The sequence below is a fragment of the Ambystoma mexicanum genome, chromosome 3p (assembly GCF_040938575.1).
Source record: "Ambystoma mexicanum isolate Mex_15411 chromosome 3p, UKY_AmexF1_1, whole genome shotgun sequence".
In the NCBI taxonomy this organism is placed as follows: domain Eukaryota; kingdom Metazoa; phylum Chordata; class Amphibia; order Caudata; family Ambystomatidae; genus Ambystoma; species Ambystoma mexicanum.
In genome coordinates this window covers 214727692-214753235 of record NC_090925.1, presented here as the reverse complement: position 1 = coordinate 214753235, position 25544 = coordinate 214727692, and the positions used below count along the sequence as shown (strand labels likewise).

The 25544-nt window shown below is 46.0% G+C and overlaps 1 protein-coding gene across 2 annotated transcripts in view; it reads left to right on the top strand.

Moving 5' to 3' along the window:
• NOP2 (NOP2 nucleolar protein) overlaps positions 1–25544 on the top strand; it is a 385194-nt gene that overhangs the window by 305689 nt on the left and 53961 nt on the right. For both annotated transcript variants that reach the window (XM_069650683.1, XM_069650682.1), the window contains exon 15: positions 9268–9365. In XM_069650683.1, the coding sequence (XP_069506784.1) occupies positions 9268–9365 (98 nt within the window). The remainder of the gene's footprint in view (positions 1–9267; positions 9366–25544) is intronic.

Below are 25544 nucleotides of genomic sequence, written 5' to 3'. Positions count from 1 at the left end.
AAAAGAGCTCTAAGCTTTTACATTTCTAGGCTTTCCAAGCTTAGATTGGATAATCAACTTTTCATTGGCTACACCGGAAGGAAATTGGGCCAATCCGTGTCAAAACAAATCATATCACATTGGATTGTGCTTTGCATTTCAGGATGCTACAGATTGGGGGGCAAAGATCCACCAGAAGGCTTAAGGGCCCAGTCTACCAGAGGCATAGCCTCTTTGACAGCCCTTCAAAGAGGTGTTCCCATAAAATCTATTTGTGAAGCAGCAACTTGGACATCGCTACACACGTTTTCTAAATTCGATAGTCTGGATGCTTCCCAGTCTAAAGAGCTTGCTTTTGGTAAAGCACTGCTATATTCGGCTGTATAATAATAATAAAAATCTACTCCCTCCTCCAGAGAGCTTTCTACACTGCTTTGGGAGTCTATCTAAGATGAGGAATACGTTGGAGGACACTATCCATTCGAAGCACAAGTTACTTACCAACTGGTAACGTTCTTTCGACTGGATGTTCCTCCAACGTATTCCTCATTGCCCTCCCAGCCTTCCCCTGTGTAGATTTTCCAGGTTATTGCCACTTCAACTCTCACAAGGCTGACACCTGGCTACCTACACTATCTATACAACAGTGCAGGAGGGGGAAATACAGAACTGAGGCCAACGGGTGCTGCACGTGCTACTTCTATACCCAATGATGTCGCCCTCGACGGAGGCCTTGGAGGGACTTCGACTCAACTACATCGACGCACGGCACACTCTGCCAAGAAACAATTTCCAAAGCAGTTAAAGCTGAATGGAATATATCTAAGATGAGGAATACGTTGGAGGAACATCCAGTCGAAAGAACGTTACCAGTTGGTTAGTAACTTGTTCTTCTGTGCCAATTCCCTTGAACCTTAGGGACCCCCACCTCTTTTGCTGAAATTTAGGACTTTTACTTTCCACCCTGGAGTGAGGGAGACCTTTTTCTCACTCTCTAATGTATTTTGATCTGATTTGGACTCTGTGTTTTCTTTGTTTTTGAGTCTGACAAACTCTATAGGCATCTACTTTTGTATGGTGACACACAGCACCTTCTGTGCAGTGCCACAGAGAATTCTTTTGGATTTCTCTGAAGGTTTAAATACCTTTTCTTGGGTGAGCTACATTTCCCAAGAATAGTAAAGTGAAATTGATTTTATTTACCTTTTCCCTGTGTAAGTCCGCACACCCCATTTATGGGCGGCTACCTAGGAGCCGTTTTTCCTACTTACTCATGTAAAAATAAAATTGTTACCCTCACTACATTTAATGGCTGGTGGCAGTGGTTCAATTTCCCTACTGTTGTGCTTTTTTACCGCAGGCTGTTTCATGTTTGTGAGGTGTTCCTTGGGTTTTACTCTGCACACCAAAACAGGTTTAACCATTTTGTGCGTTTTGCCTTTGGCTGGCTTCAGTACTGAAACCCACCTCTGGCTCCAGTGTCTCTGGCAGGGCAGGACACAAGGGAGGTGCCCGAAACTAACTGTCGTTAGACTCCAGGGCAACCTGAATGCACCCAGTCGTGATTGGCTGGCTGGATGTCCTTGCAGGACTGTGTCAGTGACCGCTAGGCTGTGCATGACTGGGAGAAACCTGCATAAAAGGCGAGGCTTCTTGGACTGAAGACAGCCGACCACTGGACAAAACATCTGACTAAGTAATCATGAAGAGAAGCTTGCTGCAACCTCCTGGACTGTTGAACTGCCCTGCTGCTGTGCTGAGACTGCTTTTCCTAATCGACAAGAGAAGCCCAAGAAAGGACGACGTCTTCCCTTGGGTTAGTGGGTCCAACTATCCCCAAGACTAAATTTGCTGGAGGACCTTCCCCCAACTTGCTGTAGTTCTTTGCTGCTGCTGGAACCGAGTGCCAAAGGTCGAGAAATCCGTCATCTAGTGCAACGTCTTTAAGCCAGACTGAAGCTCCAGCAAGAGGTAGGATGACTGAAGCTCGAGTCAACTCGCCAGAGTGCTGGACTCAAGGAGTGAAGGAAGCACATCCAGTATCCAAGATCCGAGGTGGTGCTATTTGCTAGTAGCTGTAACCGCAAAGTGCAGCTGAATTGAAAAGAGCACGTAGCTGCCTGTTGGGCAATATTTGGAGCAGTACCCTTAGGGTGCACTACCACAACCTTGACCTCCTGGCACTAGGAACCCAACCTTTGATATAAGTCTGTACTACACAGGTTGGTAGTGTGGTTGAGCAGCCAGGCTTATCTCAAGAGGGGTCAATGTTTGTGACACAAAGTGTAACGATAGCAGTTATTCAAATAAAGCCACTCAAGGGGCAATATAATAAGTAACACACAAATACACTTCAAAATACACACACTTAGGTTCTCTAAATCAGCAAGTACCCATTTGAGATGGCACACAGACACTTCCGGATCTACGTGATCCGACCACAGCTGATTTTACCGCGGCCGGAAAGGTCGCATGAGAAATGTGCGAACCACCAAAAGTTTGCACGTTTCCCATGCGAACACACATTGAAACCCCTACATATCCTCACCCCCACAACACACCCACGACACACACCCCACCCACACCGCCAACACACACAAACCCTACTTACCTTTTTCTTCACGCCGAGTCCCTGCAGCACCAGTTCCCTTTCACTTCTGTGATCGGGAACAAGCAGCGCTGGGTCCTTTTTCTTTTTACAGGGGCTGTTTTTTATACTTATATACTTACCTGTAATGCTACCACCAAAGGTTCGAACTTTTGCTGTTCGAACCTTTGGTAGCATTTTTAGGACTTTTGTCCATGCAAACCTTTGGATGCAGTCCACACCACTCCAGCGTGTTTGGCAGGGCAGGAAGCGAGGGAGGTTCCCGAAACTCCCTATGCTTCGTCTCCTTGGTTACAGGAATGCACCCAAAGGTGATTGTCTGGCTGGCTGTCCTTGGAGGACAGCCACCCTGCTGTGTGAGTGACAGCTAGGCTGCAAATGAATGGGAGAAACTTGCATAAAAGGCGAGGTCTTTTGCAAGGAAGGCAGAGTCAACCACTGGATGAAGGAACCAAAGAAGAAACTGGAAGAGGCACTTGCTGCACCCTCCTGGACTGTTGGTTTGCCCAGTGAAGCCCTGCTGCTGTGCTGAAGCTTCACATTTAGTATTGACTAGAGAAGCCCGGAAAGGACGACTTCTTCCCTTAGGTTGGTGGGACCAACTGACCCCAAGACGAACTTGACTGCAACCCCTCTCCCTGCTGGCTGTAGTTCTTCGCTGCTGGTGGAACAGAGTGCCAGGGAACAGGAACAGGAAAATCTAGTGCATTGTTTTTAAGCCAGACCCGAGCTCCAGGAAGATCCTAAGGACTCCTTCAAAGCAGGACTATAACCAAGTCTGAGCCACCTCAACAGAGTGCTGAAGCCCAGAAGGAAGGAGCGGCATCAAGGTGTCAAACAACAGCGGCGGTGCTATTTGCGAGTAGCTGATGCTGCGAAGTGCCGCTGATCTGGAGTGTGCCTATTGCTTCCACCGACCGTCAAACCATAGTGCAGGAGTCCCCAGACGTCCCCCCTCTTGTCCCCACAACTGAGGCCCAGGATCCACAGGATCTGCAGGACTACAATAGGAACAGAAGCCAACTGGAACCTTTTCTTCAGACTTGAGCTACTGTGTAACTATGGGTACTTCAAGTTGTTTGTAGCTTGCTCGCCCTCACTGGAAACTTGCATGTGCTGCCCCATTGCAGAGTTGTTTGCATCTTTGCTGTTCACAAGCCTCCCAGCTTGTGGGCTGTTAGGCAAGGTTTGGTGCAGTACCCTTTGGGTGCACTACAGCAACCTTGACCTCCTGGCAATAGGAACCCAACCTTTGGTATACGTCTGTACTGCACAGGTTGGTAGCGTGGCTGAGCAGCCAAGCTTATCTCAAGAGGGGTCAATGTAAGCAGTATGGTTGTTACAGAGATTCACAGTGACAATTATCCAAATAAACACTTATGCTCAAGGTTTCTTGATTAAAAAATTATTAATTTAACAGTCAGTTTGAATAAGCCTTCTCCAGAAGGGGCAACACACAAATACACTTCAAAATACACTGTTTGTCTAAATCAGCAAGTACCCATTTGGGATAGCACACACACACTTCCTACACCCGCAGGTGAATTAAATAACTAGGACACTGTGGACATCAATATATCGCTGGTACGTTTAGAGCAATACTGAGATGGGTGTCAAAGTAAAGAGGTTTTAGAATAAAACAAGAGGTCACACAAATATTCTGAAGCAGATTAGTACTTTTGAACCCCCTTATGCAAGGTAAGTTAACCCTTTCCTGGAAGGAAGGCGAAACATAGTCGGAGGGAAGAAGAGTCATTCAGGGAGCCAGGCCAGCTTTGTCAATTGGGCAAAAGTCTAAGTGAGCCGAAGCGCTTTTTGCAGGTAAGTAAAAGTCTTGCACAATGTTTCAGAAAAAGTAGAATCAATGTAGGGCCACAAGCTGGGAGGCTTTTGAGGGGTAGAAAATGCAAGCAACTCTACAGCAACCAAGACAGGTCTCAACTGAGATAAAGTAAGGCTACAACAAGAGGGAAGTTCTCTTACTGTACAGTACCCTTGGTTAGAAGAAATGGTTCCAGCTGGCTTCTGTTCTTTTGCAACTCTACAGATCCTGTTGTCCCTGGTCCTAAGTCGTGGGGACAAGAGGGAGGACGTCTGGGGACACCTGCACTACGGTTTGAAGGTCGGCGGCAGCAGTGGGCACACTTCAGATCAGCGGCACTTCGCAGCTACTCGCAAATAGCACCACGCGGTTGTTGGACACCTTGTCGGGGCTCCTTGCTTCTGGGGTACAGCACTCTGAGGTGCTTTTAGACAAACACTAAAATGGGGAAAAAAGAAGACTGGGGCCATTTTGGTAAAATGAGCACCCTTGGGTTTATTTACTGCAGCTGTGCTCACAGCCCGCGGTAAAGGTGCACCAAATTAATCCAAGGTATCACTGCCACCAGCCATTGAAGATGAGCTTGTCACTGTAACATAATTGTTACTGTTTTAATGTGAAAGGGGATACATTACATCTCCGAAGCACTCCACATAAGGGGGGGGTGTGCTAGTTTCACTTAACAAAATTTAAAAGGGATCCAAAGATCCTTTCTAACCCTGTAGTTCTCTCAAGGTTAGCAAAAGAAAGTTAAAAGGGTAGACCCTAGGGCCACCCAGCAACAACAGGCACTTTTTGCCAATACGTTGTTAAAGATGATAACTTAAAATAAAAGACACTAGGGAGAGTCTTAAAAATGACACCCATAAGATTGCGAGTGTGGAAAAAGGTTCCCACTCACGGAGGTATTAAGGAAAAATTATCCCACTAGTAAAGCAAAACGTTATGGGGTTGACCGAGGTAAGGAAGATTTACCATTTCTGTGAAAATCTTACCTAACAGCAAGTGATGGGCTTCAGTCTTGGTAACTGCATGTAATACCCTATAGTCCACATGGAATCCTAGTTCCTTAGTTCCTGCCTTTGGTACTAACCCAACTGGGCTAGCCCATGGACTTGTGGAATGTTGAATCACTCCTAGGTCAAGCATGTTGTTGGCCTCCTCCTTTGTGTTTCCGCACATTTTGCAGACATCCTATAGCCCCTGCTTTTAACAGGTGCACTATCACCAGTGTCAGTCATGTTGTCCCCAAGGGGTCAACCCTGGTGTAAGTGAGAACAGGGGGGCAACGTGAGTTAACAGCTTTGCATTCCTGCTGTTGCTGCATTGTCAGATTTGAGAGTTGTACTCCTTCTAGCTGAAGGGTGTTCCCTTAGAAGATATGGTAGAGGCTCACTCTCCTCTTCTTGATAAGAAGCTAAGAGCAAAGATCTCATCTCTGGCCTGGAAACATAAGCCTTCAGACGGTTGGTATGAAAGACTCTCGGGGCCTCCTTGTTAGGCAAGATTGTATATAGTAACCCTGTGGGAGACTACACCAGCCTTGTCCTCTTGGCAATAGGTAGCCCAACCTTTGGTATAGGCATGTACTACACAAGTTGGTGGAGTGACTGAGCAGCCAGACTTATCACAAGAGGGGGCAATGTGAGCTGTAGGGTTGTAACATAAATATTCACAGTGACTTATTCAAACAACATTTATGCTCAAGGTTTCTTGATTAAATAATTATTTATTAATTTAACAGTCTGTTTTAAAAGTAACCTTCTTTAGAAGGGAGCAATATGCAACACTTAATACACTTAATATACACTCATTCAATTCGGTTAAGTAGGTAGATACCCTATTGGGATGGCACACAGATACTGCCTACACCCTCAGGTGACTTCAATTACTAGGACTCCGTGGACATTAATGTATCTTTTCTTTTAGACTTAAAAGGTAATACTGAAGCTGTGGCAAAAAGGAAAAGGTTAGGGAAGGGAACAATGGTTAACACGTTTCTCAAACAGGTAATCAATTTAGAATCCCCCAATGCAATACCTATTAACCTTTTCCCAGCTATACAAGTAAGGTATGTATGACTTTTTGAGGGCTAGTTAAACGCAATGTCAGGGGGTAAGAGCCTTCAGGGAGCCAGGACAGCCACGGTCAATTGAGCAAAGTCTAGGGCAGCTAGTCTAGGGCAGCTGTGGCAAAAGTCTTGCAAAATGTAAAAGAGTTTTGTAAAAAGAAATCACTATTGAGCCACAAGCTGGGAGGCTTGTGAGAAGCAAAGATGCAAGCAACTCTGCAAAGGGCAGCAAATGCAAGTCTCGAGTGAGAGCAAGTAAGTACCCCTAGTTTCACAGTACCTTGTGTCTGAAGAAAAGATCCCAGCTGGCTTCTGTTCCTGGTGTAGTCCAGCAGATCCTGTTGTTCCTGGGCCTCAGTCGCGGGGACAAGAGGGAGGATGTCTGGGGACTCCTGCACTACGGTTTGAAGATCGGCGGCAGCAATGGACACACTGCAGATCAGCGGCACTTTGCGGTTTCAGCTACTCGCAAATAGCACCACTGCCATTCTTGGACACGTTGTGGACTTTCCTTGCTTCTTGGGTCCAGCACTCTGAGGTGGCTCAGGCTTTGTTAGTCCTGCTTCGAGGAAGTCTTGAAGAGCTTCCTGGAGCTCGGGTCCGGCTTAAAGGCGATGCACTCGTCCTGGTGTTCCTGTTCCCTGGCACTCTGTTCCTGCAGCAGCAAAGAAGTACAGCCAGCAGAGAGAGAGGGGTTCCAGGCAAGTTCATCTTGGGGCTGATTGGTCCCACCAACCCAAAGGGAGAAGTCGTCCTTTCCGGGCTTCTCTAGTCTATTAGAAATTCAGAGCTTCAGCACTGCAGCAGGGCTTCACCGGGCAAACCAACGGTCCAGGAGGGTGCAGCAAGCTTCTCTTCCAGTTTCTTCTTCGGTTCCTTCGTCCAGTGTTCGACTCTGCCTTCCTTGTAAAAGATCTTGCCTTTTACGTAATTCTCTCCCATTCATTCTCAGCCCAGCTGTCATTCACACAGCAGGGTGGCTGTCCTCCAAGGGCAGCCAGCCAGCCGGCCAATCACCTTTTGGGTGCATTCCTGTAAGCAAGGAGACTAAGCACATGACGTTTCGGGCACCTCCCTTGCTTCCTGCCCTGCCAGACACGCTGGAGCCAGAGGGGGGTTTCACCAGTGAACTCGGCCAAAGACAAAACAAACAAAGGGACCAAACCTGGTTTGGCGAGCAGAGTAAATCTCTAGAAGGACCTTTCCAACAGGAAATGGAGAAAAAATAACCAGGGCCATTTTGACAAAATGGGCACCCATGAATGCTATACTGCAGCTGCGAACGCAGCCTGTGGTAAAAACACACACTGGTAGGAAAAAGTAAACCGCTTCCACCAGCCATTAATTTGTAGAAAGGGTAACATAAAATGTTACATGAGAAGATGGACAAAGGGGATACTAAGTGACCCCTCCAGCACCCTATTGTAAGATAGTGTGTGCTGGGTCTATAAAGGGAACATTGTAAGTAAAGTCAATTTCACTTTACTAATCTTGGAACCAGTTCTCCAAGAGAAGATATTTAAACCTTAGCAGAAATCTGAGAGTGATGTCTCATAATGTAAAAAGATGATGGCTATAGAGTTTGTCAGAAACGAAAACCAAAAGAAAAAGTGTTCAAATCAAATAAAAATGTATGAGATTGGGAAAAAGGTCTCGCTCACTTCAGGATAAAAATTAGAAGTCCTCAAGTCCCCTGTAAAAGAGCTGGTGGTCTCTAAGGTAGAAGGGGAATTGACACATTTCTGAGAATTCTCCCTAACAAACAGCTTTCTGAAAGTATTGACTTCTCACCGTGCTCTCGTTCTCTGCAACTTCCGATCAGCCCCTTGGCCTTCCAACTTTGATAGCTTGGTTCGCATCAGCCCCGGAAGAGCTGCTCCTTCTCAGTGTGTAGTTCGGTTATACGTGCCTGACTCTGCCTGGCCTCATTAAAGGGACAGAGCCATTGCAAGTCAATAGAGGTAATCTTCCTGGCCTTATTCCTCATCGGCTCACCAGTGTTGTCAGTGTGAAGTGGGAAAGAATTATGGGAACTGTAGTTTGCCATAAAATAGGTAGGGACAGGGTTTAGATGGGCTGTGGAAAAAGGGGTCTACCATGTCTCACCATCAGGTGCTTCTCCCCCACTTCCCGAGGACCCCCTACCCAGGTGATCCTCCCTGCCTTGTCCACCACCAGGGTCAGGATCCAAAAGCAATGACATTTCCCTGGCCACCTGAGTACGGACCGGGGACTAGGCTGTGAAACACCCTCTGATTTTTTTGACACCCCTTTCTACCCGGTTATTTTATGGCGGTTGTCTTTGTTATAGTGTGCCCGCATAATGGCAGCATGGTCGCGAGAGCCAATCTTGACCTTTGCAGTTTTTATAACCTATGTATTTTTGCTGTGTATTGTGTGTTAAGTACTTAATTGACTTAATATATATATTTGTGTAACATAATGAAAGTGAATGTTTCTCAGTATGCAAGTATTGTTTTCTTTAGAGATGGGTGTGTGGACTAATTGTGCTTTTGTATCAGCCAATCTCTACCTGAGAGCTAGTCATTTTTGCTCCGTTCATGTTACTTGCCTTTAAGAGAGGTTTGGCGTCCCATTGTTAGCTGTGTTAGTCCCCTATTAATGTCAGAGTTTTATAGTTCCCTCAACAGAGGATGGTACAAAAACTGCCTTAACACAGGGCCTCTTACATTTTCTTCAAGGATATCTAGGCCCAAGACTCTCCTCTCTCTGTGGCGTGTGCACCGAGAAGGGTGTTACTACTTAACTGTTTATTTCTCATTACAGGTGGAGGAGAATGAGTGGGTTGTGAACTACGCTCTGAAGAAGCGAAATGTGAAGCTGGTGCAGAGTGGGCTGGACTTTGGGAAGGAAGGCTTCACAAGGTATGTCTGAAATTAGGATGGACCTGCTACAGTGAAACTATCCTTTTTCTTCACGGGTCTCCCTTAAAATGCCGCTCCCATCCCATGCCTCTGGCATTACCCACAGGTTATTGGGAGTCTTGAAATATTCTGCTTTTTTGCCACAGTGCTCAGGAAATGCAATAACATTTCAAGTGAATGGTGATACTTAAACGGCAAAAAGTAGCAACATGTATAAAGTTATTGTATGGTGCACTTCTTAATGCCCTGCCTCTCCATTGTTGCTTTTTGAGCTTCATGGCAGAAGGCTATCTCTGAGGGTGCTCTAATGTGATAGGTAGGAATTGGTGCAGTCACACTGTGTGGGACTACACAAGACATATCTGCTTGTATTCGGTAACCCACCTTTTGGTATAGGTTTGTACTACACAAGTTGATGGTGTGACTGAGAAGAGGGGTAAATGTGAGCTGAAGAGCTGTACAGATGAAACACTGCAACACTATGTATGTAAAAATAGATGATTTATTTAAATACAAGTAGACCCAGATAAATCTAGGGGTAAATAAGTACTATCACACATTATATGTAATCACAATTATAAAAAAACTCAGCACCATGTTTGAAGGTGCACAGACCAAAGCATAAACCTTATTTGGAAAACTTAACAGTAGTTCTACGGAAGTCAAACGTTGTCATACACATTCAGTATAGGTCACACCTATTCTTGGGGAGTAAAACCCAATGGTTACTGCTATGGTGAATTCTCAGAATTGTGCTAATTCCTCTCTACCTTAGAGACCCCCAGCCACTTTGCTGGATTTTGAAGACTTGAATTTTTTTAACGTGGAGAGAGTGAGACCCATTTTCCCACGTGTTTTAATGTGATTTTGAACTCTGCTTCTTTTAGTTGTGGAGTCTGACAAACTCCATAGGCCTCATCTTTTACATTGTGTCACAGCACCTTCAGTGCATTGGCACAGGGCAGTCTTTCAGATTTCCTAAAGGTTTAAATACCTTCTCTTTCATAAACTAATGTTTTCAAGAGCAGTAAAGTGAAATTGACTTTAAATTTGTAATTATCTAGACCCAGCCAACACTATCTTACAATAGGGTGCTGGAGGGGTTACTTAGTAGCCCCTTTGTCTAGCTTCTCATGTAACAATTTTATGTTACCCTTTCCTCGATGAATGGCTGGTGGCAGTGGTTTACTTTTAACTACCATGGTGTGCATTACCGCAGGCTGCGTTCGCAGCTGCAGTAAAGCACCCAAGGGTGCCATACTTGTCAAAATGGCCCGGTCTTCTTTTTTTTTGCCATGTCTTTGTGAAAAGGTCCTTCTTGAGATTTACTCTGCGCGCCAAACCAGGTATGATCCCTTTGTTCGTTTTGCCTTTGGCGGGATTCACGAGTGAAGCCCGCCTCTGGCTCCAGGGTGTCTGGCGGGGGCAGGAAGCGAGGGAGGTGCCAGAAACTCCCTGTGCTTAGACTCCTGGGAGACAGGAATGCACTCTTAGTTGATTGACCGGCTGGCTGTTTGGCAAGGACAGCCACCCTGCTGGATGACTGACAGCTGGGCTTGAATGAATGGGAGAAACATGCATAAAAGGCAAGGCTTTTTGGCTTGGAAGGTAGAGTCGACCACTGGACGAAGGAATCCGAAGAAGAACTAGGAAGAGACTCCTGCTGCAACTCCTGGACCGTTGGTTTTCCCGGTGAAGCCCTGCTGCTGTGCTGAAACTCCACATTCGCATCAACAGAGAAGCCCCGCAAGGACGACTTCTCCCTTTTTGAGTTGGTGGGACCAATCGACTCCAAAGTAAGCCCCTGGGCATCCTCTCGGAGCTGGTTGAAATTCCACTGCAGTTGCTGCTGGAACCCAATAGCCATGGGTAGGAACACCAGATTGTGTGCGTTGCTTTTAAGCTGGCCAAGAGCTCTAGGAAGATCCTCCGGACTCCCAGGAAGCAGGACTGACCGAGTCTGAGCCACCTTAATAGAATGCTGAACCCCATATGCAAGGAAAGACCATCCCGACAGCCAGGAACCGCAGTGTTGCTATTTGCGGTGGACGCGAGGAGCTGAAACACTGAAGTGCCACTTGTTTAAAGATTGCCGGTTACGGTCGGTGACAGTCCCATTGCAGTGCAGGAGTCCCCAGAAGTCCTACTTCTTGTCCCCACAACTGAGGCCCAGGAACACCAGAATCTGCAGAGCTGCACAGGAACAGAAGCCATCTGCTGCACTTTTCTTTAACCTAAAGGTACTGTATAATCTAAGAGAACCTACCTCTTTCTGTGTAACCTAACTTGTCCTCATTGGAGACTTGTCTTGGTTGCATCTGTAGAGTTGCTATCAGCTTCTTTACCTCACAAGCCTAATCAGCTTGTGCCCCTGCTTTAATATCTTCTATTCTACAAAGACCTTTAAAACGTTGTGGTAGACTTTCTACTTACCTGCAAGAAGTGCTTCAGTTCACCTTGACTTTTGCCAACTTAACATTGGCTGGCCTGGCTCCCTGAATGACTCTACTCCCTCTGCTTAACTGACTTTGCATTGGGGGGTTATTTTGAAAGTACTTACCTGCTTAAGAATAATTGTGTGAATACTTGTCTATTCTGAAACCTCTTTTCTTTGACACCCCTCTCGAATATTCTATATGCAGCAGTGATATATTAATGTCCCCCAGCACCCTAACTATTGAAGTCAGCTGAGGGTGTAGGTATTGTCTGTGGGCCATCACAAAAGCATACTTGCTGATTTCGAAACTAAGAGTGTGTAATTTGAAGAATATATGTGTTGCATTATATTGCCCCCTTCTGAAGGTTTACTCTGACTGTTAAATTAATAATTGTTTAATCAAGAAACCTTGTGTGTAAATTTTATTTGAATACTTTTCACTGTGAATATCAATGTAACTCCCCTACAGCTCACATTGACCCCTCTTCAACACGCTACCATCCTGTGTAGTACAGACTTTTATCAACGTTTGAGTTCCTATTGCCAGGAGGTCAGGGTTGTTGTAGTGCACCCAAAGGGTATTACATACAATCTTGCCTAACAGTTACTTTCAAATTACATTAAGTAATTCAAGGATGATAGATCCACCCAGTTCTGGTGATAATAACAAATCACATAATCAGTCATCTGGACAATATAAGTTTTGTGAATAGTAGAACACTTATTCTAGGTACAGTAAAAACCTACAACTCCTTTTGTGATGATAAAGTTGTACTAGGTGAGTAAAAACCTAAGGAAGTAATATTGAATTCCAGGTGCTTTTGAGATCAGTGAAACACAGATTGAGATGAGCAGTAACTCATTTTTGGATGGCACAGATTTAACTCAAGGTAAGTAAAACCCATATACTTTTTCAAGGAGCTATCAGCAACTTTGGGCATGTATAAACCTAAGACTCTTTTTGTGTCTGTCTAAACAGCACAGCGAAAGCAAACCCCAAAATTACACTTTACTCAATGGCTCAGTTATTCTAGGTAGGTAAGACCTAATGCAGACTTATTCTGGGCAGACAAGTCGGGAGAAGCAAGACTCAGTTGGGGGGCACTCATGCAATTATCTAAACCAGAATAATCTGATGAAACCAACATATTACATTTGGGAAAGGCACAACCAAATCACAGGTGAGAAACATACCCTCACATCTACTTTCTATTAGAATGGCAAAACAGTGTCTAAGGAAAGAAAGATGTTAAACATACTTTGGAGAATAGTGCATCACACATCCAAGGTAAGTAAAAACGTTTTGTAACTGTTAACTCTGAGTTACAGTTACCAACGGTTAGGGAGAATTCACATTTGTGTTAATTCCCTTCTACCTTAGAGACCCCCAGTTCTTTTGCAGGACTTTAGGGCTTTTAATTTTTATCCTGGAGTGAGCGAGACCTTTTTCTGACTCTGTTATTTTATTTTGGTTTTGGAGTCTTGACAAAATCCATAGGCATCATCTTTTTGTATGTTGACACCCAGCACCCTCAGTGCAGTATATCAGAGAAGTTATTTTGATATCTCTTAAGTTTAAATACCTTCTCTTTGATAAACTACTGTTTCCAAGAGTAGTAAAGTGAAATTGCCTTTTTCTCTTTGTAGACCCAGCACACACCATCCTCCATGGAGTGCTGGGGAGATACTTCGTATCCCCTCTTGTCTACTTTCTCATGTAACATTTTTAAGTTACCCTTGCTACAATTAATGGCTGGTGGCAGTGGTTTATTTTTTCCTACCATTGTGCATTTTACCGCAGGCTGAATCCTCGGCTGCAGTATTAGATCCATGGATACCCATTTTGTCAAAATGGCTCCAGTCTTCTTTTTTTGCCATTTCTTGTTTTTAAGGTGCTTCTTGAGATTTACTCTGCGCGCCAAACCAGGTTTGGCCCCTTTGTTCATTAAGTCTTTGGCGGGATTCACTAGCGAAGCCTGCCTCTTGCTCCAGTGTGTCTGGCAGAGCAGGAAGCAAAGGAGGTTCCCGAAACTCCCTGTGCTTAGTCTACTTGGTTACAGGAAAGCACCCCAAGGTGGTTGGCCGGCTGGCTGTCTTTGGAGGACAGCCACCCTGCTATGTGAGTGACAGTTAGGCTGTGAATGAATGGTCGGGAATTGCATAAAAGGCAAGGTCTTTTGCAATCAAGGCCACTGGAGGAAGGAACTGAAGAAGCTTGCTGCACCCTCCTGGACCGTTGGTTTGCCCAGTGAAGCCCTGCTGCAGTGCTGAAGCTCTCAATTTCTAATAGACTAGAGAAGCCTTGAAAGGACGACTTCTCCCCTTGGGTTGGTGGGACCAATAAGCCCCCAGACTAACTCGACTGGATTTGCCCCCTTCCCATCTCTCTCCCTCTCCCTCCCCCCTCTCCCTCCCCCCTCTCGCTCTCCCTCCTCTCTCTCCCTCCTCTCTCTCCCTCCTCTCTCCCCCTCCTCTCTCCCCCTCCTCTCTCCCCCTCCTCTCTCCCCCTCCTCTCTCCCCCTCCTCTCTCCCCCTCCTCTCTCCCCCTCCTCTCTCCCCCTCCTCTCTCCCCCTCTTTCCCCCTCTCTCCCCCTCTTTCCCCCTCTCTCCCCCTCTTTCCCCCTCTCTCTCCCTCTCTCTCTCTCCCCCCCCTCTCTCTCCCCCTCTCTCTCTCCCTCTCTCTCTCTCTCTCTCCCTCTCTCTCTCTCTCTCCCTCTCTCTCTCCCTCTCTCTCTCCCCCCTTTTCTGCCCCTCTCTGCTCCTCTCTCCCTCCCCCCTTTTCTGCCCCTCTCTCTCTCTCTCCGCCTCTCTCTGCCTCTCTCTCTCTCTCTCTCTCTCTCTCTCTCTCTCAGCCTCTCTCTCTGCCTCTCTCTCTCAGCCTCTCCCTCTCTCTCAGCCTCTCCCTCTCTCTCAGCCTCTCCCTCTCTCTCTCAGCCTCTCCCTCTCTGCCTCTCCCTCTCTCTCTCAGCCTCTCCCTCTCTCTCTCAGCCTCTCCCTCTCTCCTGTACTTTGCTTCTGCAGGAACACCAAAATCGAGTGCATCACCTTTAAGCCGGACCCCAGCTCCAGAAAGGTCTTCAAGACTCCCTCAAAGCAGGACTAACCAAGCCTGACCCACCTCAACAGAGTGCTGGACCCCACAAGCAAGGAAAGTACACAAGGTGTCCAAGAACTGCTGTGGTGCTATTTGCCGGTAGCTGAAACCGCAAAGTGACGCCGATCTGGAGTAAGTCCATTGCTACCGCTGACCTTCAAACCATACTGTAGGAGTCCCCCAACGTCCTCCCTCTTGTCCCCACGACTGAGGCCCAGGAAAAAAGGATCTGCAGGACTACAACAGGAACAGAAGCCAGCTGGAACCTTTTCCTACTGTTTAATTAGACGTACTTGCCTCTTGTTGTGTGTAGCTTCCTTGCTTTCACTGGAGACTTGCGTTTGCTGCCCTTTGCAGAGTTGCTTGCATCTTTGCTTTTCACAAGCCTCCCAGCCTGTGGCCCAGCAGTGATTTATTTCACAAGAAAACTCTCTTTAACGTTGTGCAAGACTTTTGCCCTATCTTCAAGAAGTGCCTTAGCTCCCCTAGACATTGGCTGTTCTGGATCCCTGCAGACTCTTCTTACTTTCTGACTTTGTGTTCATCTGTCCCTCAAAAGGTTATACATAGGTTACTTGTATAGCTGGAAAAGGGTTAGCCTCCATTTCAATTGGGGATTGTAAAGTACTTAACTGTTTGGAGAAACTTGTTAACCGTTGTTTCCTTTCCTATCCTTTTTCCATAACTCCAGTATTGCATTTAAGTGATATAGCAATGTCCACAGCCTCCTAGTTATTTTGTGTGTGTTACGTACTTACATGGCAGGGTTCATTGAATACTTGCAATATTTTCTATGAATGATTTTTAGTTGTAATGTGAGTTCTTAAGTTTTTGCTTCAATGAATTATGCCAGTTAACTAAAGATGACAGATCATAACCCAAATAGCGAATTTCAGATGTCCTCTCCAAAGTGAACCATTTAAAGCCCAACTGAAAGGGCGACACTCTTTTCTACCTGTAAACATTATAAAATTTAGTTCTGATGCGTGTTAATCTGCTTAGAATCACATGCTGTGCATATGGTCTGACATCCAGGGATAATCGCAGAATATTGCATCTTGTCTTTCGTGGACCGAAAGGGGACGTCGGCATAGGCGTGTCTCTAACACTATCCCTATCGTGACGTGTTGTGTACCAAAAATCCCTCACGTGCTGAGGTCCCCAGATTTTTTTTTTTTCGCCCAGATAACTGGTCGCCCTATTACAGAGCTCTTCATAAGAGACGTTTATCCTTGTTTACCGACTGTCGGTTATTCTCCCAAGTCACTTCGACAGTGTTCAGATACTACGACAAAGACTGCAGGAACTTTCAACGGCAGTGGACTTAAACGCCGAAGATCCGGCGGCAGAGCCATCCACGTGGCCGGGCCCTTTGGCCAGCCGACACAGTAGGGAGAGTGGGGTTGGGTGGTCATATCTTCTGCTATGTCTCTCCTCTTTCCCCCTCGTTACCCTCTACGTCTGGTCATCGCCTTCATTATCTTTCCCTATGGAAAGGACACCATTTGGGTTTTGCCCCTCTTGCAGGGTCAGATACCCGTGGAAGGACAAGTATGATAAGTGCAATAACTGTCTGCCCCTCGACCACGACTAAGCGCGTGCGCAGCCTGTAGACTCCTTCGACCCAAGGAGCGCTGAGTTAAGCAGTGGGCCGCCTACGGCATCTCGCGGGCTTGATCTTCTTCCCCCACTGCCGCACCTGCCGAAAGTGACGGGGCCACTAATGATGACCAAGCATCCATACTGGACGGCATCGACCTTACGGCGGGCTTTTCTAGGTCCGCCACACCCGACGCCGTTAGGCCTGACGCAAGTCACGCTATGGGGACAACATCAGATGACGGGGGTGTACAAAAAACACACACTAAACACACAACCCCAACCCCGGTTTCGACAGTTCCACCGAAACGGGCGAAAGCGGCGACCGGACCGCCGAAGATTTCGACTGATTCCTCTGATCTTGAAGATCAACAGCCTTCCCCGCATCCGCAGCAGCGTCTTGCGACTGGGCCTTTGAAAATAAAGGGCACAACCTCAAAAATACATTTGACCGGTGAAGCGCGCTCAGTTGACGCTCAGACGCCCCCTAAGACCCCGGTAGGAGAATAATTACCGCTAGGCCTCCTAGTCGCTCGGTAGGCGTAAAATCTACTGCTAGGCCTCCTAATGATACGGCACGCCCCGCTTCGCTGGACATAGCCGAAAGCATTGCGAGAATTACTTCAGCAGTGGGGTTGAAGCGTAAAGAGTCGACGAAGCGCAAGGAGCGTGCCATGCTTCACCAGTAGACGATCAGATGGCTTTCAATGCCATCCTAAGGAAGGCAGTCAATCACTTTCAGATTGCCACCCAGGAGGCCATACCTGAGCAAGATTTTGTGGAGGACATTCTCAAAGAGAAACACCCCTCCAGCAAAACCGTTCCTCTTCTAAATTCCATTAAAAGGAGATTGGCTCCTTCCCTGCTCACACCAGACCAAAGCAGTGAATCCAAGGGTGGATAAATTATTTTGGCCATCGCCTACCGACCCTCAATATATTAAAAGCCACGCCACCCCCGATTCCCTAGTGGTTACCACCACCCGGAAACTGGCAGGAGTACCCTTTGCTACAGGAGAGGCACCTCCCGATAAGGAGTCGAAAAGACTGTACGCCTTGGGTAAGCAAATTACCACGGCAGCTGCTTTTACCACACGCATAGCAAACACTATGTTGCTTGCTAGTTATGTCGATGCACAGTGGAACCTGGTGCAAGGTCTCCGGGAAGTGCCTGAACCCGCAAGAACCAAATTACTCGCTATTGTGGCCGAGAACAGGCAGGTCAGTACAAATGTAATAAACCCCCTGGATACTGCAGAAACAGCAGGAAGGTCCCTAGCTCGGGGAACCCTGCTCAAACAGCATGCTTGGCTCCGAAACTCAGGCTTCAAGCCGGAGACCCAAGCAGCCCTTATAAATAAAACTATTGAGGAATCAAACCTCTTTGGTAAAGCAGTGGATGAGGCTCTAGAGACAGCCAAAAAAAGAGCACGAGACTCTTAAGTCTCCAACAAATCACTCAAAAGCCCTCTCCCCAGAGGGGAAGCAGCTCCCGCCGGTCCTTTCGAGGCCAATCCCGTTCCTCACAAAATATGTACAATACGGGAAACTGGAACTCAGGGCAAGCATCCAGCACCCCCGACAACTATCCACCTAGGGGTCAGCGGCGCAGGGAATGGTAGAGTCAGAGGCCCCAACTCCAGGGGAGCCACAGCCTCTGGTCAGAAATGAACCACATATTCAGGTCCCCTCCCATGTCACCCCGGTCGGGGGGCGCTTAACATCTTTCCTTTCGGCATCGGAGGAAATTACATCAGACCAGTGGGTTCTAAAAACGGTTGCCCACGGGTACTGTGTGGAATTCGCCTGACCCCCCCCCCCCGCCCCCCCAATTCAGACCGCCCAGAGCACGACGCCTGGCGCCAGACAATCTGCAGATCCTAATACAAGAAGTAGAGGCACTTCTGGAAAAGGACGCCATAGAAGCCGTCCCTATTCTTCAAGTAAACTAGGGTATTTATTCAGTGTACTTCCTTGTATCCAAAAAGGACCTCACCATGCGCCCTGTGGTAGACTTGCGCCCAGAGAACAAATTTGTCAAACATCAAAGGTTTCGTATGGTAACCCTGCAGGAAGTAATCCCACTGTTGAAACGGGGGGATTACATGGCAACATAGGACATGAAAGATGCATTCTTTCATATTTCAATGTTACCAGCGCACAGAAAATATCTAAGGTTCATGATAGGGGACAGGCATTATCAATTCAAAGTACTCCCCTTTGGCATTGCCTGGGCGCCAAGGGTGTTTACGAAGGTCTTGGCAGTAGCAGCAGCACACCCGTGCAGACTATCCGTCCCCGTTTACCCTTACCTTGATGACTGGCTAATAACATGGGACTCTTACGAAACATGCCTAGTGAATACTCTGAAGACAATCGACCTCCTGCTCAGTCTGGGATTCTCCATCAACGAGAAGAAATCCAGCCTAGACCCCAGCCAAGTCCAGCAATTTCTAGGTGCTCTGATTCGGACAAAGGACTGCCTCGTCTTCCCCTCAGAGGGTTCAAAACAGGCTTTCTCAGATCCCTCAATATGTAGCCAGTCGGGTAGTGATGGTACGTAAGGCCATGCGCTTGCTAGGTATGATGGCGTCATGCATTTGCTTAGTTCCCCACGCACGGCTGCGCATGCGTCCCATGCAAAAGTGGCTCAACAGCCAGGGGTGTCAGGCCAGCGGACAATGGGACGATCTGGTAGTTGTCTCGCCAGCCCTCGTTCTCTCTGTGCAGTTGTGGTAGAGGAAAAACCTCTTGAAGGGGGTGACCTTCACCAACCCTGCAGTAGAAGCCACTCTCACGACACTCATCTCTCACAGGGTGGAGGGGGGCTCACCTGCTTCAGCAGACAGCGCATGGAGTGTGGTCCCCACCATATAAATCTGTTAGAGCTGCTAGCGGTATTCAAAGCACTGAAGGCCTTTCAGACACAGCTACAGGGAAAAACAGTCCTGGTCCTGACAGACAGCATCACAGCCATGTATTACCTAAACAAACCGAGGGGCGCACACTCTCCAGGTCTATCCAAGCTGTCCCAAAACATTTGGATGTGGGCTCTCAAACACAAGATGTTCCTGCTGTCCCAACACATTCCAGGGGAACTCAATCTTCTAGTGGACATGCTCAGCAGAGATTTCCCGCTGCCCATAGAATACGATTGGCATCTACACAAAGACAGTCTTCAACATCTTCGCAGAATGTGGCTTCCCAGAGATTGACCTGTTTGCGACTCAGGAGAACGCCCAATGCCAAGACTACGCCTTCAGGTACCCCCAGTGAAATTTGTCTACGCTCCCACCCCCGACTCCCCTGCTCAACATGATAGTGCACAAGATGCACCAAGAACCAGTTACCATTATATTGGGCTGCCCGCCAACCTTAGTTCGCTCATCTAATGGAAATGTTGCCCAGTCCCCCCCCCCCCCCCCCGTGAGTCTACCCTGCCCGTACAACATGTCTCAGGACAGGGGGGACACTACTCCCATCCACGCAAACTCTGAATTTAGCAGCCTGCCTCCTGAGTATAGAGTTTGGACACCTTCAACTCCTTCAGAGATGCATGGACATACTCTGGGAAGCTAGAAAAGCTAACACTCATTACTGCTATTCCAGTAAGTGGAAACGCTTTGTCATCTGGTGTAATACCAAGGGCGTCAATCCCATTGACTGCTCGCCTACACAAATTGTTGTACCTAACTCATTTGTTAGACTCAGGAATGGTTTTTAATTCCCTAAAGGGACATCTAGCTGCTCTCTCAGCCTACACTATGTCACAACAGAAAGGGTCATCGTGGGAGATACCTGTTAAGGCTTTTATGGAAGGCGTTAAATGAATTCACCCCCCCCCCATTTATTACCTAGCTCCCGGATGGGATCTAAATGTGGTTTTAACCAGACTCATGGGGTCCCCCTTTGAGCCAATGCATAAAGCAAGTCTAAAAGACCTTACTTACAAGACAGCCTTTCTAGTGGCTTTCACTTCTATTAGAAGGGTTAGCGAACTACAGGACCTTGCAGTTCTGGACCCTTTTGTTACAGTCCACAGGGATAAGGTAGTTCTGCGCAATCATCCCAGATCTGCGCCTAAATTCATTTCGAAGTTCCATGTGAACCAATCAATTGAACGACCCACTTTCTTCCGGAATCCCACGAGCATGGCCGAAAGAAGCCTACAAACACTAGATGTGTGCAGGGCAGTCATGTTTTACCTGGAAAGAACGAAACCACTGAGGAAGACGAACCAGTTTTTCGTTTCAATGGCAGCTGGTAGAGAAGGGGATCCTGTCTCTAAATCAGCTATCTAAAGGTGGATTGTTAAATGCATCACACTCTGTTACATTCTTGCTAAGAGAGAACTGCCCTTCAAGCCTAGAGCACACTCTACTCTGGGCACTGGGGCTTCCATAGCATTCATTGCAAATGTTGCCCTTGAGTCCATTTGCAAAGCGGCGACCTGGAGTTCTGTACACACTTTTACAAAACACTATTGCCTAGACACTCATTCTAGATCTGATTATCAGGTGGGACAAGCAGTATTAAGACTTCATTACTGTTCCTTCTCAAAACCGAACTCTGGGTACTGCTCGCTTGTCTATGCACAGCATGTGATTCTAGCAGATTAACACGCATCAGAAGACGTCCATTACTCACCGTAATAGCATTTCTGATGATTGTGTCTGCTTAGATTCACATGCGCCCACTCTGCATCCCGCTCAGTGGGAGGAACATACATGTATTACTACTTTCTCTCTATGTACTCACTCACAATAGCCTTGGGCTATCTCATGGCAGAAAAAAATACAATCGGAGGGACCTCGGCGTGTGATGGATTTTGGGTACACTACACGTCACGCTAGGGATAGTGTTACAGACACGCCTATGCCGACGTCCCCTTTCGGTCCCCGAAAGACGAGATGCAATACTCTGCGGTTACCACTGCATGTCGGACCATATGCACAGCATGTGAATCTAAGCAGATACAGTCATCAGAAATGCTATTACAGTGAGTAAAGTAATGCATGTCATTTCGTAGTGTTAGCTTGTAAATTGTGTTGACGGGCATATATAGAAAAGGCATTCAGCTTATTCTGGAGGCCATACAGAGTCCTATCGAAAAATGAGATCTGCGAAAGCTAACCAGTGCAATCGCAGATGACCTACTCTTATAGAGAACGTGATTAACTGTTTCCAAATTGTATCCATGTCGCACAGATCTGAATTAAAAAGGGTTGATGCAAGGTTGCATCTTTGCTGGACCCCTGTGTTTGGGGATTTCATCTGTGAGGGTACCGGTTCTGATTGATACAGACTCTGTAGTCTGTATCTCGATGGAGCATGGCAATCATTTGGGTAATGAAAGAGGGGAAACCCATCTGTGCCATTTTAGACCACAGCAGGTTGCGTATCGCACAGTTGAAGGCGGAACTCGTGTCCAATGCAGCCATAAAGACTGGACCACTCGTCATTTTCTTTAATGCTACAAAAACATGGGAAAGTATTGTGGCATTGAGGGCAGTTCCCATATGCTTGCGAAACCCAGTTTGAAAATGGGAAAAGGAATCGTGTTCACGAATAAAGCTATCCAACTCATGAAGCAGTAGTATTGAAAATACTTTATAGGAGGCGTCCATGATAGCAATAGGACGATAATTGGATGGTTTAGACGGGTCCCCTTTTTTGTATATTGGAATTATTATGGATGTCAACCACGACCGAGGGACTTGGTTTGTATTAAAGATATTCTCAAGCTTTATTTTAATAATCCATGCCCAGAAGGTTGCATCGGTTTTAATTACGCAAGTCGGGAATCCATCAAGACCGTAGGCTTTAAAAAAATGAAGCTTGTTAACTGCCGAAACAATGTCATCTGTCGACCGTTGAGTACGTGCTAATGAGGAAACTTTCACAATTTGAAAAGAAGTAGTGGCGTGCGCTTGTGGAATGCATACGCAACGTTCTATGTTCAAGTGTCAGCTGAGATGGATGAATTCATGGCTACAGAAGACTTTGTAGTTGCACTTTTTAACAGTGCCCATATGGACTTAGAATCATGCTTGCCTAGATGAAGAATTATGGCCTGATTATCAGCGATATACAAGTTGTGCATGAGAGCCTTAATGGAATTCTTATGTCTCTAGAATGTTTCTTTTTTCTTTTTTTTTTCTTCAACTACAATTTCAAATGAAAGGCACTGACTCGTAAGCTCCCCTAGTCTTTTGTTTTTATCCAGTTTTAAATTCGCAACCTCCCAGAGATAGTTATGTTTGGGCGGGTGGCAGAATAATTTTTTGGGAGAAATTTGGAAGAGCTGACAGCAAAAGATTGTTATTACGCTCTTCGATGTGTTGAATGACCATAGCTGTATACAGTGTGTGCTCATCAAACAGTACAGTGTCTTTAAGCTGTAAATTGAGACGTCTGCACAGTCTGACATTCCAATGGACGGACACCAAAGGACGCGCTGACTCTATTATGCTGAGTTCAGGAGCCGTGTCTAATTGATGACATGCCACTGCTATCGGAAGTGAGATGACCCGATGATCGCTAAAGCCAACCTCAGTAATGCTAATAGGTTCACAAATATTGCGAAGATTCGAGGAAACAAAAAAATAATCGAATTAGAAAGTCCTCTTTGCCACGTAAGCGGGCGTTTGCTGCTATCATAGACTACCATCATAGACATACTCTACCATTTAACATTAAATACATCGGTTCATTTCTACCCTTTAGAAAACAGGTTTTCATCTGGTTATTGGACAAAAACTAGCATCACAGACCGTTCTTAAACGATGCCCTTCAAATGTATATTATAAACTTGCAATCTGCTAACTATATATTATGTAAAATGCTTGTAATGTACTATGTAACTGCCTATAATGTACCTGTAACCTTGTTCATATGTGCCCTTATACCCTTGGGTCCCTAGCGCTAACAAATAAATAAAACAAACAAATAGACGACAAAGGTGAAGTTCCCAAGAGGCTAGATAGTGGACCCAGCTTCGACCTCTGGTCGAGGAGCTCGGATCACTGTCTACACCAGGTAGCGTAGGAGAGCCCTTCGAATATTTGAAGCAATCGGAATTAAAGTCCCCACCCAAGATTATTTCATACTGGGGAATAAATAACGCATTCACCAGGAGAGTGTCAAGATGGTCAAAGAACTTACTTGTGAACATTTTTGCGGGGTTCCAATAAAGACATATTAGTAAATATGTGATGGAAGAAAGAGTTTCAGGAAGAAATTCAATAGCCAGAAGAGCATCAGACGTGTATCATCTTGACAAGAGCTCTGGGATTGTTATTGACAAAAATGGCTAACCCACCACAGGGGAGCCCAAAGGTTCCTTTTTTAGCTGAGACAGTAAATTAATTATAACCATCAGTGCTAAGATGTTGTAGACTCATGGTTTCCTGTACAAAAATAATGGATGGATTATGGAAAATAGAATGCAATTTAAGACATGAGATTAAATTATTAAACCCACATGAGTTCCATGAGTGAAAAATCAAGTTAGTTTTGGCTAAACGTTAGAATTTGAATTGCTCATGGTCATCATAGTTGTCAATAATGTTTCAACCCATGACTAGTCCTTAATATTGGATGCAAGGGATGTAACCTGTGAGATGAGCTCGGGATTCCCTGCTTGAGAGTTGTTGTTAGCGACAAGAGACCCCATGTCTTGCTTAGTCAGAGGAGTTTGATACTCTATGAAGGACTGAGCGTCCGCCATTGAGTGAAAGAGTGAGACACAGATGCCTAAGAGACTGAGCATCACGTTGGTCCCATATCAATTTTAAGATGATCGAGTGGACTTGGCATATCCTTCTGTGGTTATTGGTTAGAGCCAAAGTGACCTTGTCGATAACTTCTGAATGGAGGTTCCTCAAGGTGGGAATCTGATTAAATAATTTGAGGATAAATTAACGATTTAATCGCAAGGAGCAGTTAATCACAGGGTCACTCTTCCACCCCAAGATAGTGGGAGTTTTAGAAGTTAACTTCATGCTGACGGGTTTGTTCGAATGCAAGTTCAAATCATTTTGAACAACTGGAAATGTCGAAGTTGAATTGATGCAACACTTACCATAAACAGCAAGTGGCAAATCGAGTTCAGACTGAGGCTGAGAGACTGACTCAGAAGTACCATCTATGGACAAAGGCTCTTGTTGCTCAGACAGGAGCTGAGAGACGGGCGCGGGACTGTCAACGACGAGAGGCACTGCAGGCACAGACTGAGTTAGAGAAACCGGCATGGGAGTGATGCCCGCACTGTTGGTATTTTTGATGAGTGGAGTAAGGTTTTTAGATTCTAATGCAATTTGACAACATTTTGTGGATTTTTTAGCCCAGCAATTGTCCAACATGAGATATAACCGAGTCAGTTGAACTAGAATTTGCAGATTTTTCACCCAGTTATTCCACTTTTTTGTTGTAATGGTTTTGTGTTTCTTCTTCTTTTTCATTGCAACTCCAGAATTGGGCATAGGGAGCAAGGAGTTCCATTTTTATGTCTGTTTTTAGCTCGGAGCTCCATCCTTTTTAATTTTCGAGAGAGACCTTGTTAAGACAGTTTTTCTGAAGTCCAACTAAGGGCTTAGTAAAACCATTCAACTGAGGCAGTACAAGACTCCACTCTTAGTACAAGGCTTTACCACCTGAGTACATGCTAGTGTAGACAGAGCAGCCAGGCTCATCTTTGGAGGGGAGGTAAGGAGGGCTGAAGAATCAGTACAAATGAAATTGTAATACAAATGGTCCAAAGAAACACTGTATGTAAAAATAAATTATTTCTTTCAATAAAGATAAGTCTAGGGGTAAGTAATAACACATTATATGAAATCACAATTATAAATACACAACACTATACTTGAAGGTACAGAGACCCAAGACAGACACCTTATTTGGAACACCTAACAGTAGTTCTAGGGAAGTCAAAACCTTTTCATACATATTCAGTAAAGGTCACACCTATTCTTGGGGTAAAAACCAATGGTTACTTTCACAATTACATTCAGTAATGCAAGGTCAGTAGACCCTACCAGTTGTACAGT